Genomic DNA, 18570 nt, shown 5'->3' with positions numbered 1-18570 from the left:
GAAAAAGAAATATATTAGATTATATAATAATATATATTATTATTAATATTAAATAAAATAATATTATATCACATTATGTTATATAATAATATATAATATTATTACTATTAAATTATATTACATTATGTCACATTATATTATATAATAATATATAATATTATTAATATTAAATTATATTATATTACATCACATTATATAATATAATAACTGTTACATTATATTATATTATATTACATTATATTACATCACATTATATAATATAATAACTATTACATTATATTATATTATATCACATTTTACTATATAATTATTATTAAATTATATTATATATTAAAAATATATCTTAATGGTAATAAAATACTAGTTCCTCTATGTAAACCTTATACAACACTAATTAATATGAAATGATGCCATTACTGTAAATAAGTTATGGAGTTCAATATGTCACCAACATCTCAAGATTTATTTGAAATAGTATAAATTAATATTAGTAATTATACATTCCTATAAAATATGTTATTGCTATGAGTTTTAATTAGTTCAATAAATATATAAAATATATACAATGGATAAAAGTTGATAAAAACTGTGAACTTTTTTACTGAAGACGTAAAAAACTAAATTAACCATCAGGTCTCTGAAAATAAACATGAATTTAAACCAGAGTAAAGCATTAACAATACAACAGTTTACATTTCAGATTATTTTATTAGAATTTTATTAGTATCTTGGAACTCAAGATCAACTTTAACAACATGGACTTTGCTCGTCAATGGGCTGTAAATCCCTGGAGAACATTGGAGAAACTGTTTATATGAGGATAAGCAAGTTCCACATAGCACCAACAATTATTAGATTGAATTGATTTATTTTCTGGTCCTGAGGCAGTTACTGGTTCAGTTACTGAAATGTTTTTATTCAGTTTGCTTCATGATTTCAGCCACAAGATGGCAACAATGAAATAGGTTGATAGACACTGATGTGAGAGAGTTTCAATGTTAATCATTTATCATGTTTCATATTTTCATATATTATTATTATTATTATGATTATCATAATAACGGTATATTATATTCATATTTTTTTTTATCTTTGTACAGTTGGAGGAAACATCATTGAGTGAAAATGCAGCAAAACAGCAGAATATGACAGTACCAACCCGTACTGTGCTCAGTGCCAGTGGACAATAACACAGATCAATACAGAGATGTACAGTTTTAATTTAGAGTTTTTAGAGACAGTCTGGTTTGTCGTCTGTAGTTTACGGGGGTTTCAGTGAAGGCTTTATTTTATCTGTATGATATCTTGATCTGTGTGGGTGGAGGTGAAACGACACAAACTCATTGGATGTCTCCTGTTCCTCTCGATGCCTCAGAATCTCAGCTGTAAATTAAGCTTCATCTTCATGCTTCGCTGAAACACATGAGCCCTGACAGGAGCTGGGGACCAGAGAGCACTGGAGGCAGGAGGCTCAGTGAGGATGAACCATCAAGCTGGAGCGTAGACTATCATTATTTTCCTGCCACACATTTCAAAATAAAACGAGGACGCTCTGGATTTAACGCTTTACCGAGCGGAGACGTGACTGTGTTGATGGCGTATACAGATGTGTGCAGACAGGAGCTCACACATGCCACCAGAGGTCATCTGCCTTTAAAGACAGGGTTGGTAATCCTGGAAAAACTGGCAAGAGAAGGCCGCACTTTAAAAGTATGCCACCGATACATCCCACGCCCTCCATCAGCGGCCTCGTCAAAGCTCCGCCCTGAATGAATGATCGAAGACGACTATTGTGTAACACGCTCGCTAACTTCTGACGATTCTTCTTCAGTGGTAACCAGTGACGGGAGCGGAGGAGCTGAGTCGAGTGAGTGATGTTGAAGACCAGTCGAGCTGATCTGGAATCAGAGCTGAGTTTTTGTTTTGAATAACGAACAACATTTAAATCAACAGAATCCACGGACAATTCTGTGGATAAACCAAAACAGTATTAAAGTAATTCATGAAATATGAGTCAATAGGAATTCATTCAACTTGTGTTTGTGTGTGTGCGTTTTGTAAATTTGATCCATGTGGAATTTAGCAGAACTCAATAGTGAGATTTTATTCTGAATGGTGACGTAATCCCAAATTAGGTATCACACTTTTATTTTGAAAGGGGCAGGTGCATGCTTCCCATTTAAGTCTGTGCAGGAGTGACGAGGCTCAGTTAGAGAGCGAGATGCTGTGATGTGTAGTATCAAGACAACAGTTTAAACGTGACTGTGCAGGCTTCAACTGACATGACACACACTCACACACACACAGACACACACAGACACAGACACACACACACACAGACACACACACAGACACACTCTTATTTTGTGAGGACCACAGAAGGCTTGCAGAAGATTCCTGAGGATGTGAAGACGCAGCAGGTAAAATCATTTTTTTAAAATTTTCCTCAGTAAATGAGTTGAGATGAATCAGAAGTTCATCATGTTTCTCATCAGTGTGACTGTGACTGAAGCTCCAGAGTCACACTCACCATCAAGTCATCATCCATTCACCGAGCTCCGAGACGCAGACAGGAAGAAAAAACTAAAGTCAAATAAATGATTTGTCTTTTTGATATTTAAACATCAGCTCATTTCCTCTGTGTCACAAATTCAACAGAAAACAGACAAATCCATTTTTATTGTTTGTATTATTATCTTTTATTCAGTTGAGTCACTTGTAAAGTGTCTTGTTTTATGTAAATTATCCACTTTTCATCATTTTATTATTATTAATTTCAATTGTTCCATTCTCCTCAAAATACCTTTATTTTCTGAGCCATCTCAAGCTCCTGACACCGTGTAATCAGTTTTTTATTTTCTTTTAATTTAGTGTCTATTTTGTATTTGGTTTTATTACTTGCTCTTTTGTCTTCCTCTTTTTGATTAAAATATGCTCATTCCTCTTATCTTATCTCATCACATACATCTGTCAGCTGAGGTCCGTGTTATACCTCCAGTATCTCACAGGGGCCACTGAGACCTCATTGTCGTTTCATTATTCACCAGCCGTTGTGGGTTTGGCGCCGTGCTTTGCTCAGAGGCACAATCCCCAGTCCGCTGCCTTTAATGAGTCAGAGCCTGGACCAGAATTCAGCTGAGCCCGTGAGCGACGACGTCCTTCACTGTAAACGCTAAGGACTGAATTTTTAATGTTCAGTTCTCCTGAGAGCTGAGGCAGGAGGCGAGAGGAAATGAGACCATCGACTGAATGATCACCTTAAACTTGGACAGCGGAGAGCTCGTTAGACGAGGTGGCGGTTTAAAGGGTTCAGGCTCCGTAGCTCAGCGAGCGCACATTTGTGACCTTTGAGAAGCTGCGGGCTCGTGTTGGTGACCTTCCACAGCGAGTTAGTAATTACCTCGTTTTACGCAGAGAAATGATTCTATTTAAATGAGCAATTCAGACCCACTGGCTTATTTCCACAACAGAACTGATATAAAAATGGATGGGTTCAAATGTGTGTTTTGGCTTCTAAGTTTCTTCGATGTCCCACTTGCTAACATGGAGAAGGAAGGTTTCTGACTGCAGACAACCACCAGGGGGTGATCCAGATGTTTTGTCTTTAGAAAGCTATCGTGTTCTCCATCTTTATTTACAGTCGGGAGACCACATCTACAGTCCACATCTAAAACAGAGACTTTTGGAAACGGTGCTGGTTCCATTTTGGTTCAAAACTCTGGGGGTTGTGATTCATCCCGGACGAACAGAAGCGAAGACTTTTGTGAACGATGCTCTTACTTTTCACCATCGCTAAGCGACCAACTACAGAATATGCAAAGTTTTTTATTTCAAAATGAAAACTACAGTTTACAGTCTCCGTCCGAACTACTACATTGTTGAAAACAGCATTTTTTAAAAATGAAAACGTTCTCTGTCCACACGACTGTTTTAATACTAACACGCCTGAATGTGCATTTCATCATGTGACCACTTGTTTGGTTGGTAGCTGCAGGGAGAGCATGTTGTGCTCCGTGCTGGCAGCTGAGGCAGATGCTGCTTGTTTCCTTCAAACTGAAATGGGACCAGCTGCGTCTCCAAACTCTGGAGAAGTCTAGACTCTAAACTCTGGACGCCGGCAGCATCTGTAGCAGAGTTGATGCATTTTCAAACAAAAAAAAAAGAGTGCAAGCAGCGTTAGTAAGTAATGGAAGTGTACAAAGAACAGACTGTGGTTTTAAGGGCTTTTTTATGTAATTAACAAATGAGATAATGTGTTAATTATTTAGCTGGAGGTGCTGGTAAGAGGATATTGTGAATGTTATTTTCCAAAATTATGAATTATTCCTTAATACATTTCTTGGGACTATAATTTGTTAAGATAATGTGACAAGATCTGAAATGGATTCGTTAATTTTCATATTAAAAAGAAAATTGTGTATGTAATTTACACTACAACCAAATCCTCAGAAACCTGCAGGAGATGAGTTGTGCCGAGCCGCGGACGTGTTACGGAACAGAGAGTGGATGCAGTCACTCTGACGACAGGACAGTGGAACTAAATTACTTTTCATTTCATGTCCACCTCAATTTATTAGAGGCAGCCCTCAGGAGGGGAGTCCGGAATGTGTGTGTGCTGGGGCCCTGAGACGAGTGAAAAGAGCAACAGATGCCTCGTAGAGTTTCACAGCATCGGCCGCTGGTTAATTAGCTTCCAGCAGAATGTGAAACCTCAAAACAAACCTCTGGACTCTGCAGATGAAAAAACACTTTGTCCTCCGATAACCTCGAAATCTATTAAAGCAGTCACGGCTTTAAGACACGACTTTAAACAGAGGTTCTTATGTGTCGGGTTGGAGGAATTTAGCTGTAACTTAAGCAGAAATGCACAAGGAGGCATCATTAGTGCATCATTAGAGCACAAACAAACATTATACGTATTCGAATATTATGTTAAGATGATCTTAATGTGCTCATCTGAGCTTGTTTACTCCGTGAGTGCAGTATTAGAGGTTATTTGTTACACTCGCACGCTCAACAGCATCTAAATGGCTGATTTGAATATTATATTCTTATTACTACCCATCCACAGTGGCTCTTATCAGAGCTTCACCAGACCTGGTTCTAAAATCTGTGGACGGACACGGGGACAGAGCTTCTGGAGGTCTGCAGGAAAGTTCAGGTTTTCACGTGTGTCGGTTCGTCCAACGTAATGTTGAGAGCAACTTGTATTAAGTATGTAAGTTCATAATTACCGTTTCGCCATGGGTTCATGCATGTACTAAACATTTCTGCCGCCACCGTCTTTATACACAGGAAACATTAAATTCTGAAAATACTCCATAAAAGAAAATCCAATCACTGCTGATCTGCTGACTAACCTCACAGGCAGCTTCATCTCAGTGTCATTTGAAACCACCAGCTTACATCGTTCTCTCATTTCTGCTTCATCCACCTCTCCTCTTCATCTGTTTGCACAAGTACTTTTGCTTCCACGCAGCATTAATCAACTGATTCCAGCCAGAGCTGCTGACACTGAGGGAGAGGGTCTCTGTGCTGCGTGTGCTCACGTGTGTGTTCGACGTTCATTTCCCCATTCGTCCAATTAATGAAGCTTCTTCTACTTCCAGGTGACTGAATGGCGGCCCGAGGCGTGTTTGGTGTGACGTCTGAGTCAATATCATAACTTTGAATTAGAGTCGATGCTCTAAATGAAGAGGAAGAAACATGGCGACATTTCAGAGTCACGACCATCATCAGCTTTAATCGAACAAACGTAACCTTTGCTTTACAAACACTTTGGGGGGGGGGCGACGACGTCAACACTTTGCAGACATGACCGACAACGTGAGCTCCAGAATCGACACCCCGACCAACATCTCTCTGAGTCCCAGCAACGCCGTCTCCGAGTTGTTAGAGTACAAGACGGTGTCGGTGTTCCTGGTCCTGCTGGTGTGTGGCGTGGGCATTGTGGGCAACATAATGGTGGTGCTGGTGGTCCTCACCACCCGCCACATGAGGACACCCACCAACTGTTACCTGGTGAGCCTGGCTATAGCCGATCTAATGGTGCTGGTGGCGGCGGGGCTGCCCAACGTGGCCGACAGTCTGACGGGCACGTGGGTTTTCGGCCACGCCGGCTGCCTGGGGATCACCTACCTTCAGTACCTGGGCATCAATGCGTCCTCGTGCTCCATCACTGCCTTCACCGTGGAGAGGTGAGGACAAACAAGAGCAATCTCTCTCAGAGCAGCTTTTATGGGCTGGAGAGTTAAACGTTTCATCGCTTACTCAGGGAAGAATTGAGGACTGATGCGAGCAATGTGGTGCAGCTTGGTTGAACTGATGAACCTCTGCGGTGCGCTGCAATCTGCTAAATGTCATTCTAACACGGTACAGGAGACTTTATATGTACCACACTGAGGACAGCTGGTGTTTAATGACTTCACCCGTGTATTTGTGTCTTAGGACCCAAACATAAAACAACCAGAGACAAAAAAAACTAAATCTTCTGCCCTCTATACATCAATTGAAAGATTTTAGTCTCTTGATCAACATCTCGGCACAAATAAAAGGTAAATATACAGTGAAACACAGTGAGAGAGTCTATTCATTTGTCTCCTGTCACTGCAACTAGGGCAAAAGGGAACAGAAATAAAAACCCTCGTGCAAAAATAGTAATAACTGACGACGAAGTCCCTGCGTCACATTCAGCCAAAGATGGAGGTACCATTACTCACAGCCACTGCTTTAGTGTAAATCTGTGAGCAAAGGTGGATCAGGTTGGTTTTAATTAGTTATTTGATGACGATATAAACGGGCTGACACTCCTGATTGGTTAATTGAATCAGCGGGACCTGGATATACTCTGGCTCCACAATAAACTGTATTCTCTGTATTCACATAGCTGGTGTGACCTTGTGTTGAAGCCATCTCCTCCCCCACCTGCAGGTACATAGCTATCTGTCATCCGATGAAGGCTCAGACCATGTGCACGGTGTCCCGGGCCAAACGCATCATAGCTGGGGTTTGGATCTTCACCTGTGTCTACTGCATGCTCTGGTTCTTCCTGGTGGACATTCAGGTTCGACAAACACACTCCAACTGATCAACTGTAATTAACATCATCTCTTGTTAACGTGGGTTTTTTTAAACACTAAAAAAGGCACGTGACTTTTTTTTTTCCCGGTGAGTAGCGTTTGACGTCAGGAACGTACCGAGAAGCTCAATCACCTCGCTGTGTCGCCAGAAGTAGAAATGATCGCCGCTCATCCGAGTGTCAGGTTTTCTGATAAAAACCTATGTTTACTGCTTTGGGAGTCAAACACTAACCTTCAATTACACACTCAACAATCACAATTGTAAACTGTGGCCACAATCATTTTCCGGGCAAGTGTAAAAATACATTGGACGAGTGTGAAGGACAGAGATTAAAGCTTTGACGTAAATAAATTGCTGTTTGAACACATGAGGTGAAGAATAAACACATCAGCTCCACAGAGTGTTTCAGTGCATGAGTCATGAATCCTGAACTGATTGAACATTTGTTATTAACGCAAACGGTTCAACTGCAGGGGAATGAGAAAAGCTTTGAAGAGCTCTGTGTCATCTCTGATATAATTATATCGAGGAAAGATAATAAACGCGGCGCCACCAGCCTGTTTTTATTACAGCGTCTCTGACTGTGCGATCCTCAGGTCGGCCCGGACGGACACGTGCAGTGCGGCTACAGGGTGAAGCGGGAGCTCTATCTGCCCATCTACCTCACAGACTTCGCCATCTTCTACGTCGTCCCTCTGCTCCTCGCCATCGTGCTGTACGGCCTGATCGCTCGAGTCCTCTACCTCAGGTACCGCAGCAGATCTCTCCAAACATGTGAAGAAGCCATCACATTAGTTCAGTGACTAATAAGGGTCACAGCTCCCATTTTTACAAAAGATCAGTTTATTCAACCTTCAAAAATTGTTGTATGATCTAAAAGGAGCTTTGTGAAGTCGGAATGAATCAGACTGACGTTTTATCTCGATGTGTTTTACCTTGAAGCCCAAATATTCATAAAAGAAGTCCTGCGTTCTAAACTGGAGGAATTTAGATTGAAAGAAATGGGAATTACAAGACAAGGTTAGTTTCATAAAAGGAAAAACACAGGATTCATTTAGGAGCACAACTTTTAAAACGTCTGCGGATCACATTTAAATGTCCCTCTTCAGTGAGGCTGAAGGTGAAGCTTGTTTGTCGAAGCCGGGGGAGGGGTGGAGACCAAGATGGAGCCAAAAGGGCACGAATAGAAAAGAGAGGAGGATTTTGAGCTGCTTGATTTTCTGTGTTCTTCACACTGACAGAATTAAATTGTCGACAAATAAGTGACATTGAAAACATTCAGAAATAATAATGACAGCCTTGATAATGGAACTCAAAAACCAGTTGAGCCTTTTTCAGTGATGCAAGGAAACACAACAGCATCGGTCAAATCACCTTACATCTACTGATCCATTAACCAAACTAACCAACCAACCATCCAACCAAATCTTCAACCAACCAAACTAACCAACCAACCATCTAAACAACCAAACCATCAACCAACCATCCAACCAAACCTTCAACCAACCAAACTAACCAACCAACCAACCAACAAAACAACCAAACCTTCATCCAACCAATCAACCAATCAATTCTTGCCCTTCTTTTGTTTTCGGGCCGTAACGCCCGGCTTGTGTCCCTCCAGCCCTCTGCCCAACCACCCTGACACCAGCGCCACCACACTGCGGCGGAGTTGTCGGGAGAACCCTGAACAGGGGAAGGGGGGTCGCCCGGGCCGACCAAAGACGGCGCTCTCCTCCAGGAAACAGGTGGGTGTCTCATCCTCCTTTCCCTCCGTCTCACATTAACCCCGTTGTCCGCTCTCCTTTCCCGTTGCAACATCTCGTCTTATCTCTCGGGTAATCAGGCTGCGATAGCTTGAGTCACATTTGACCCCGGTCACGTCTTTGGATGTGTTTGTGATCTGGTGAAAACTCAGAGGCCATGATTCCCTCTTCACAGCGTCGGATGAAGTGGCCTCTTGTCGGCTCCGTGCTCTGGTTGTTATGAGGTCCTGAAGGCAATTGTGACATTTATTGCTCCTTTTGCTCAGACTGAGCTTTTAGTGAGAAAGCTCTCTCTCTCTTGCTCTTTCACTCTCTCTCTCTCTCTTTCACTCACTCTCTCTCTCTTGCTCTTTCACTCTCTCTCTCTCTCTTTCACTCTCTCTTTCACTCACTCTCTCTCTCTTGCTCTTTCACTCTCTCTCTCTTGCTCTTTCACTCTCTCTCTCTCTCTTTCACTCTCTCTGTCTCTTTACCAGGTATTTCTCGGCCGTGCTGCTGTTTTTTTTCCTTTCGCTCTTGGAAGTAGAAATACCGTCTCAGGCCTTTTAGTCCTGACAGCATCTACCTTCATAAGCTTTTATCCACTCTGGAGTCTCACAACAAGCTGTTTTTATTCCACAAGAGATTTGTGTTATGTCCACATTTTAAAAGTTGTGTGCTTCTTTTGAAAGAGAGATTTCTGTTCCCTGCAGAGGCAACACGATGTGTTTTCAGAGGCCGTCTGAAGCAGATCCGTGTGGTTTTGAATGAGCAGATTTATTTTCAGGGATGGTTGCCTCCCTGTGCTGCTGTTTGCAAAGACTGAGCTTCATGAAATTAGTTTCAAATGATTAGCAAATCTTTGAGTATTTCGTTCACTGATTTATTCCAACAATCAGCAGCTCTCTACTAATTCTGATCACAAAATGGAACAGTGACTTCCACCCCCCCCCACAGCGAATCTCTCCAAAGTATAAGTCTACAACTTATTCAATGAAAAACAACATTTCAAAGTAAAACGGGGCTGACAGCTCCATTTTACATTCCGGAGCCTAAATCACTGAAGATATTTCCTTAATCTTGAATCTTGAATCCCTTCGCCTCTGTTTTCCTGGACAATCTATCAAACCAACATTTTGCCGGTGACCCAGTAGGTTCAAGGGGAAACATTTAAAATACTTAAATAAAAAATAAATCCTCAAAGTATTGACTTACCTCAAACAGATTCATTGATCAAATCCAACCATTACCTCATTTTAAAGTGATAGAAAATAAAATGATCCTTCTGTGGTTCCACAACTGGGAATTATTTCAGTCAAGGTCAATAAAGTTTTTATTATATTTGCTGGTATGACTCTGTTCTGCCCCCCCTCCCCCACACCTTTCCTCGGGTCCACAGGTGGAAACCTAAAGCCGAGCGAGCAGCAGCTCCTGCAGACGAAGCGACCGATCACACAGGAAGTAGTTTTTCCTGTGAGAGGCGTCTTTTAAAGCAGCTTAAATAAAACGCCCTGTATGAGATTTACTGAATTGAATGAAGGGAATCAGACTGAACTGAGATCTGCTGCTATTATCTGAGGCACTGGGACTGAGCTCGACTCTGTGGTTCGATTTCTATCATGTGTGAAGGTAGGGATGAGGGCAGGGGGATGAATGGATGAAGGTAGGGATGAGAGAAGGAAGATGAATGGATGAAGGTGGGGATAAGGGGAGGAGGATGAAGGGATGAAGGTGGGGATAAGAGTAGGAGGAGGAAAGGATGAGGGAAGAGAGGACGAGGGGGGGATAAGGTGATTGGAGGCGTGGCCCTGTAGATGTAATGAATGAATGAACGCTGTCGTAGCGTCAGCGTGTTGATCAAACACCAGATGACAGAACTGGACTCTGGTTCCTGGAGTCTCAGTGTATTTCCTGTGTCAGTGTCTCTGCACGAACACCCGCCTCCGTGAGACTGAACTCTCGTGCGACGGCGGAGCGGAGATCGTAATCTCGTGCGTTCAAGGGGCCCCGTCGAGGAGCAGCTGATTTGCATAATGTGATTTGGGATTTACATTGAAGTGTGCGGATGATTTCACTCCCTCAGTTCTTCAATAGCCACTTCATGCTCTCTCAGCCGTCATGTGATAGGCCAACGTAATCTGATGGCGGTTTGATAAACTTGTGTATGCCGAAGAATGGCACTTTCATGATTGGAGATTAACACAGTGTGGCGTGAGATTACTGTAAAGTTTTAATCTCTGAGAGTTTCCTCACGTCTGTGATCCTCGTGGGGGGGGAGAGGGAAGCTCGGTCACTGTTTGGTCATCGGCATCGGAGGCTCAATGTTGATTCTCTGGCTCGGTGTGAAGCTTCAGGACATTCTGTCTGTTACCAAACGATAAATACACAAACAAATCTGTTTTTAATGAGTCAAGCGTTCTGCATATTCAGAACGCCATCCGGAGCATTCTGTCCCTTTATCGCCGCGCACGGATAATTAGAAAGCTCTTGTCTCCGCCTCCTTTGTGTCCAATTACACGCTTTGTTGTGCAGGAATTTTCTTTATTTTATTTGACACCTGCTGAGCTGGCTGTCGCTGGCTCCGAGCTTACGCCACGGACACAGACCTTTATCTCAGACAGCAGTTCGCCCCGGGAGGATGCATGTGCACGACACCTGCTATCAACCTGCCGCACTTTGTTATTCTATTTGTTTATTAAGAGTTTCTGCCGCGGTGGAGAAAACAGCTGAGCGAGAGGCAGCCACGCTTCAGCAGAGTCGACACGGCTCAGTGGAGGTGAGGCGGCGGAGACCTTTAAAGGAGCTGCAGACGGACGGGCGAGGCCGGGCAGGACAGGTGCGGAGCGTTATTGGCTCCTGATAAAAATGAACCGCTGGAGTCTCACAGGCTGAGAGAAGATAGCGGCATCACCTCATCACGCGTTGTGTCACCTGCTGAACATCCTGTCAGAGCGGCCGCAGCATCATGAGCTGTGTTCAGGAATCAACTCCTCGAAAATGTCCAGAGGATTGAGTCTGGACAATTTTCTAGGATTTGTGTTTCTCATCTGAAGAAGCAGCGGGAGATTGTTGGTTATCTTCGCTTATTCATCAGATTCAAAATGTAGCTGCTAAGACCTGGCAGTGGGTCCAGAGGTGGAGAGACTGGTGTATATCGTTGTTGTCTCTGGAGGGTATAAATAAACTGATGTCATCATTTCCCCAACGCTCTGTTTTACACGTGGATACTCACAGTTTGTCAAAATGTCCAAAGCATCTGACTCGGACATCTGACCCCCCCCCCCCCGTGCATGACTGAAAGCAGCTCTGGATCCAGAACAAAGTATTTTTGGTTGAGTTACATGTGAGTCAGAAAGTTACGTGTGTGAAGAATGAACGAGAGCCGGTTCCATGTTGGTGGAGTTCGTCACACACATGTAGACACACACATGTAGACACACACACTCTCATGCATCATCTGTCGTGTTGAGGATGACTCAGAGGCAATCACAGCCAATCAGGGGAATTGTAACGATGCATCAGCTCTTATTGCTCTGGGCCGCGGAGGTTTGGCTCCGACGTTCAGCTCCGTCCATTGCTGTGGCTGAACATCGACGTGATGCGTCAAAGCCCCGGCATCTCATAAATCTGTTTTCACCAACTAATGTAATTAGACTGAGTGTGCTAATGACCGACTCACTCATTATGAGAGGTTGAGGTTTTCCCATCAATGAATCATGAGACACCATCGGGGGACAAGAGGCTTTAACTGGCGACTTTCCTACCGATTCACACACAAATGAAGATATTGGTCTTTTAACCGTGTCTCTGCTTCTCCCCCACAGGTGACGAAGATGTTGGCCGTGGTGGTGATCCTCTTCGCTCTGCTGTGGATGCCGTACCGGACGTTAGTTCTGATCAACTCTTTTGTGTCCACGCCGTATCTGGACGCCTGGTTCCTCCTGTTTTGTCGGACATGCATTTACGCCAACAGCGCCATAAACCCCGTGATATACAACGCCATGTCTCAGAGGTTTCGCTCTGCGTTTCGCGGACTTTACCGTTGCCAGCGGCCCGAAGGAATTCAGAGGACACTGTCGACAATCCAGACCGGCCTCAGCACCAGAGACCCGCGGACATCCCACGCCAGCAGAACAGCAGCCGATAAAAAGGCCAAGATGACCGTCCTGAACACCACCACCGATCTGACTACGAAGCAGAACGGAAGCAGCCACCAGGAGGCGAGCGAGAAAAAAGCCAAACATCCGTCTGACATCACAACAGCTGCCTTCAGTTTCTGTGTGCGTCCCTCAGAAACGCTGCCATCTGGAGGTGAAGACGTGGCTCAGCCGTCCGCAAACGCTGCCACGGACAAACAGGAAAACAAGTAAATATTCCCAGTTCACCAGATTGTGGGAGGTTTTCTCACATGACGACAAAAGAGAGAAGAGTTCATTTATTTCACGATTTAAAAATGGTGGATTCCAGCCGGTCACGTGACCATAAACCACCACACAAACAACACAAACAACACAATCAACACAATTCAATTCATTTCAATTTCTTTGTTGGAACAAAGAAAAGAGTTTTATTCAAATACTTTACTAATATTACACATTCGCCTCATAGATTAGTTTATTAAATACTACGAGTCCTGGATCGGTTCAATCCAACGTTTATGTTACATCATGTTTTTTCAGTGAATCATTTCCTGTCTGTGAATCACGCTCATGTTTTCTAGTCTGTTGCTCGTCATCTGGGATTTAAAGCCGAGATCTGATGTGAACATTGAGAAACAGCATCGCTCATATGTGAATAACGTGACGCTCGTTGATACGCGTCGAATCCGACTGCAGCAGACGCTTCTCCAAGTCTCCTGAGACACTGGTCACCTGTGAATAGTGTTTTGTTGTTAAAGGAGACGTGTTTCAAGGCCCTGGCTGAAAAATGCGGCAAAACATTTATTTAATAAACGGAAATGTTGGTGCGTTGAACACCTCGTTACCCAAACCCTAACCCCGATGACGTGAATCTAAAAATGCACATGATGTCTCTGCTCCTCTCAGTTTCCGTTTATTCGAAACAGAACATCAGAGCATGTAAACATTTTACGGTAATAACACAGATTTATGATCAACAACCTGAATACGAGCAGAACGTGTTTAGTTTAAAGTTTGCAACAGGATTATTTCAACAGAGCCACACAGGCGTTAAGAGTACACATATGGAACATTATGAAACATGTGTTGGATAAAATACTAAATAAAATGATATAAAGATATAATAAACTATCCACACAGCCATTATACACCAATATATACATATATATATACATATGCAGTATATTCTATAATCCTGATCATCATTCAGAACAACCCACTGATCATTAATTCACTTGTACATAAAAGCTGTAAATAGTCTCGGCTGCTGCTTTAACCCGACGACCTCCTGTTGTTTTGTTGGATGTTAGTTCACAGCTCATCACATTTAATTGGTGTGAAAATCCCACAGACGTGTTTCACTGTTTGTGTGGATAAACCTGTGATCTTCAAACGGTCACACGGTTCAACATGTTGTCAGAAGTTTCGTCTTTGACTCGTAAGCGTCAAACATTAACTGCAGTTTATCCTCTGTAGTAAATGATATATCAGTTTGTACCATATGTACCAAAGACATCACGGTCGGAGACGTACTAAATACTACATACCCTGTAAAATACTGCATTAAGGGAAATATTTAAACTCGACAATCGCTTCATTTTCAATTTATCTGAACGACGATGTTTATTTTGAGTTTTAGGTCCAAAATCATTTTGGAGATTTTGAGAATAAGGTCATTATTGAGAATAAAGTCTCTTAATATTACGACTAACTTTATTTCCAAGGCAACTCAAAAACACATTTCTTTACAAAGAGGACAAATACAAACAAGAATACAAAACAAGGAGCCAAAGAACACAATGTCTTTTAAAATCTCTTGAAATACTCCAAGTCAACCATCCGTTACTAATGTTTGGGAATATTACCATGAATTATACAAGTTTGAAAATGATTTCTATTTTTAGTTGACTCTGTTTCACTCTGGATTTAATCTCTGTGCATCCAGAGGTTTGTTTCCTTTTCTTTACTCATCCTGTGATATGTTAAAAGTTTCTTCTGTTTTTAAAATTAGATCCAAATAATTTCTGTAGATAATAAATTCAAAAAGATTAAAAAGGTCAGTTTAGGAAGCAACTCTCTGCTTCCAGCTCTTGTATTAAACACGTATTTTCTCTGTGTCCACAGTCTTGTACAGAAAATCACACCAGGTTCGGTGGAACTGGAACCAAATAACGGTTTGAATCTTATAATCAACTGAATTTCATATCCGTCAACATATAAATAGTTTTTTGAAACATGAAATTAATAAACAAGTGAAATATTCAGTTTCTTATAGATTCAAACCTTCATCCAAAGTATTTGCTTCTGTAAACTGTTGCGTGAGTCAACTTTCCCTTTAACCGATGAAAACACGGACCCATCGTGTGCTAAAACGTTAGCACGTTATCGTAGCTGCGCACGTACGTCGTATTCCCAGAGTTGGAAGATATTCGCTTCCTTGTTTTCCTTAACGTGACAAAGTGAGTGTAAATTGCTTTTTTCCATAAACTCAGTCAGTAAGATGATTTATTGGATATTTTTTCGTACATAAGAGTCGGTAAACTCTTTTCTTCTCGTTGCTATCCCTGAAGGTACCGTGCTGTAAGTGATGCGTAAGTTGTGTTTTTTCTGGGTTTTCCTAAATGCACCGCACGTCCGCTCCGATCCTGTTTTTACAGGATATTTTAGCTTTTTCAAAATGTGTTGTATAAATATGTACATGCATGCAGCCGTGCTGATGGGTACGTTTAAAACAAACGGCCTTAAACATTTGCGGCCATAACAAGTCAAAGCTGCTTTAAAAGATTTTTGGGATCAGTTAAGGTGCAATGCAAACAAAGTGTAAATAAAACAAAGACACACTGAGCAGATTTCCTCGAACACAGTGCGGCGGCCACAGCTTGAACTGGTTTCACACATTCACAACGATACACCTCCACAAACATCGCTGATTCATTCTGTTCTGCTGAAGATGGTAAAACCTAATGGACGTTTTCATGGTCCACTGATGCTGCAGGATTTCTCCTGAGGTGCTTTCAGACCGACGTCTGGAGAATCTACTTAAATTATCCAGAGCAGCTGCGTGACCGCACGCAAATGTCCCAGTCAGAGTTTCTCCCCTCGCCCCCGAGGAAATACTGTCTATGGTTATAAAATATATAATATATATTATAAAATATCATGATCACACTCGGACACAAACTAAGATTTAAACCAAACTGTGTCTTTGTATTGAAGTGAAAAGAGATTCTTAAGGTGGAATCTACAAACTTCTCTTGCTTTCCTCACTTTCTGCTGAGCCACTGTCCTTCAGATTCATGGTATACATCGTGGTATACATCGTGGTATACATCATGGTATAGATCATGGTATACATCGTGGTATACATCGTGGTATACATCGTAATATACAACATGGTATAGATCATGGTATACATCGTGGTATACATCATGGTATACATCGTGGTATAGATCATGGTATACATCATGGTATACATCGTAATATACAACATGGTATAGATCATGGTATAGATCATGGTATACATCGTGGTATACATCATGGTATACATCGTGGTATACATCGTGGTATACATCATGGTATAGATCATGGTATAGATCGTGGTATACATCGTGGTATACATCGTGGTATAGATCATGGTATACATCGTGGTATACATCATGGTATACATCATGCTATAGATCATGGTATACATCATGGTATACATCGTGGTATACATCGTGGTATACAACATGGTATACATCATGGTATACATCATGGTATAGATCATGGTATACATCGTGGTATACATCGTGGTATAGATCGTGGTATACATCGTGGTATACATCGTGGTATACATCGTGGTATACAACATGGTATACATCATGGTATACATCATGGTATACATCGTGGTATACATCGTGGTATACATCATGGTATACATCGTGGTATACATCATGGTATACATCGTGGTATACATCATGGTATAGATCATGGTATACATCATGGTATACATCGTGGTATACATCGTGATATACATCAAACTTGATTTGTGTATTTTCTCTCTTATTTTCTTATACGATGTAAAAATCTTGTTGTTGGTGATAAACTGTTAACAAATCATTGTATCGAGTTTAAAAAACTACTCGTAACCTTCTGTGTGTATTAGTTCAGAGTACAAGGGACATTTTGAGGATAAAGTCATAACGTTACGAGAATAAAAATGTAATATGAAAAAAAACAAATTTCAAAGAAACTCCTTTTAATTATCCAAGATGAAATATTTAAGAGATTTTACGACTTTATTCTCCAAATCTTAGAATTCTGTTCCCCTGAGGTGGTCGGCCAAGTAACGACTGTATGCATGATGTGTGTGTGTGTGTGTGTGTGTGTGTGTGTGTGTGTGTGTGTGGGAGAGAATCTTTCTTTGTCCTGGCGGGTCTCAAACCCCCGATGGTTCATTACAGAGGGAAACTGGTGGAATGAGAATCTTCGGAGTAACAGACGCTGCAGTGACTCACTCACGTCTGTTCTCTGCTCAGTTTCATATGATTTAGATCGGATGTTAAATATCTCCGTGTTTATCTTGAGCACTGATGGGGGGTGGGGGGTGGGTGGGGGGGGGGGGTGGGTGTGTCTCTGCCCGTCTTTAGCCCTGGAGAGCTGCTGGTTTGTGGTTTTAACGTGTTGTGATCACAGTTTATCAAATGTACTGATTTTTAAAAAAAAGAGTGTCTCGATCTTGTGTTCTCGCAGAAACTTGATCTTTGACGTGTTCGGTGTTCTGTGCTTTATGATTCAGTGTCAGTGGTTTTCTTTCTTTAACCAACGTCAATAAAAAAAAACCATTTTGCATGTTGAATCATCACTGAGTCCTTTCACTGTCTGCAGTACTTTTACTTTGACTGTAGGAATACTAAGTTAGGTTTACGTATTAACAAGTATTAAATGTGTAAAAATATTCTATATTATATTGTAGTAAATTGACTTTTAAAGTGAAAACACTGACATAACCAAATATATAGAACTTAGAATGAGGAAAATGTTTAAAATTATTTGTGATTGTTAAGTAAAATAAAAACTGTAATATAACAATTTTCATAACAAACACGAATATGTTGGTGACAGACTCGTATCGACCAACAAATACTCTAATATCATTATTATTATATTACAGCGAGGTCCATGAACGATGTCATCACCTGACGGTCAGTACAATGTGTGTGTCTCCGCCAAAATACACACACGCACATATTATCATTCGTCGGTATGAGTCACGTCAAGTGTTCTGTTAAATAAACTGTATCTGATTCACTGAACCACAGACGTCACTAAAATCCACCAGCACTGACAATATTTACACGTAGACAATAAACTCAGAGAATCTAGTGTGAGACGTGATGCACAGAGGAAAACACTTCATCCCACGACCGTCGGTGTGTGTGTGTGTGTGTGTGTGTGTGTGTGTGTGTGTGTGTGTGTGTGTGTGTGTGTGTGTGTGTGTGTGAGAGAGACACTGTGCAGAACGAGGTTAGACTTCATCCTCTAACGTGTCATCGTGGGGACGCTGCTCGTCTCTGGTGAAAACAAGTGTCTGGCGGCTTCATGTGCAGCGGAGCAGGAACCCGTCA

At 41.7% G+C, this 18570-nt stretch overlaps 1 protein-coding gene across 1 annotated transcript; it reads left to right on the top strand.

The window, feature by feature from the left end:
* The first annotated feature begins 322 nt into the window (after positions 1–322).
* On the top strand, positions 323–16372 carry trhr2 (thyrotropin releasing hormone receptor 2). Its single transcript, XM_069528831.1, has 6 exons — positions 323–2420; positions 5610–6197; positions 6931–7063; positions 7677–7828; positions 8705–8828; positions 12650–16372. The coding sequence occupies exons 2-6, from the start codon at positions 5815–5817 to the stop codon at positions 13193–13195; spliced, it is 1338 nt and encodes a 445-aa protein (XP_069384932.1). The 5' UTR covers positions 323–2420; positions 5610–5814; the 3' UTR covers positions 13196–16372.
* Positions 16373–18570: the final 2198 nt, after the last annotated feature.

This window comes from Paralichthys olivaceus, chromosome 7 (assembly GCF_024713975.1).
Source record: "Paralichthys olivaceus isolate ysfri-2021 chromosome 7, ASM2471397v2, whole genome shotgun sequence".
Taxonomy (NCBI): Eukaryota; Metazoa; Chordata; class Actinopteri; order Pleuronectiformes; family Paralichthyidae; genus Paralichthys; species Paralichthys olivaceus.
This window is presented reverse-complemented; position numbering and strand designations above follow the sequence as displayed.

What these genes read in the sequence shown, in the direction of transcription:
- trhr2 (XM_069528831.1), top strand. Translation starts at nt 5,815, where the DNA reads ATGACCGACAACGTGAGCTCCAGAATCGACACCCCGACCAACATCTCT. An exon ending in ACTGCCTTCACCGTGGAGAG is followed by an intron (nt 6,198 to 6,930) that starts GTGAGGACAAAC and finishes CCCCACCTGCAG; the next exon opens with GTACATAGCTATCTGTCATC. An exon ending in TCTTCCTGGTGGACATTCAG is followed by an intron (nt 7,064 to 7,676) that starts GTTCGACAAACA and finishes TGCGATCCTCAG; the next exon opens with GTCGGCCCGGACGGACACGT.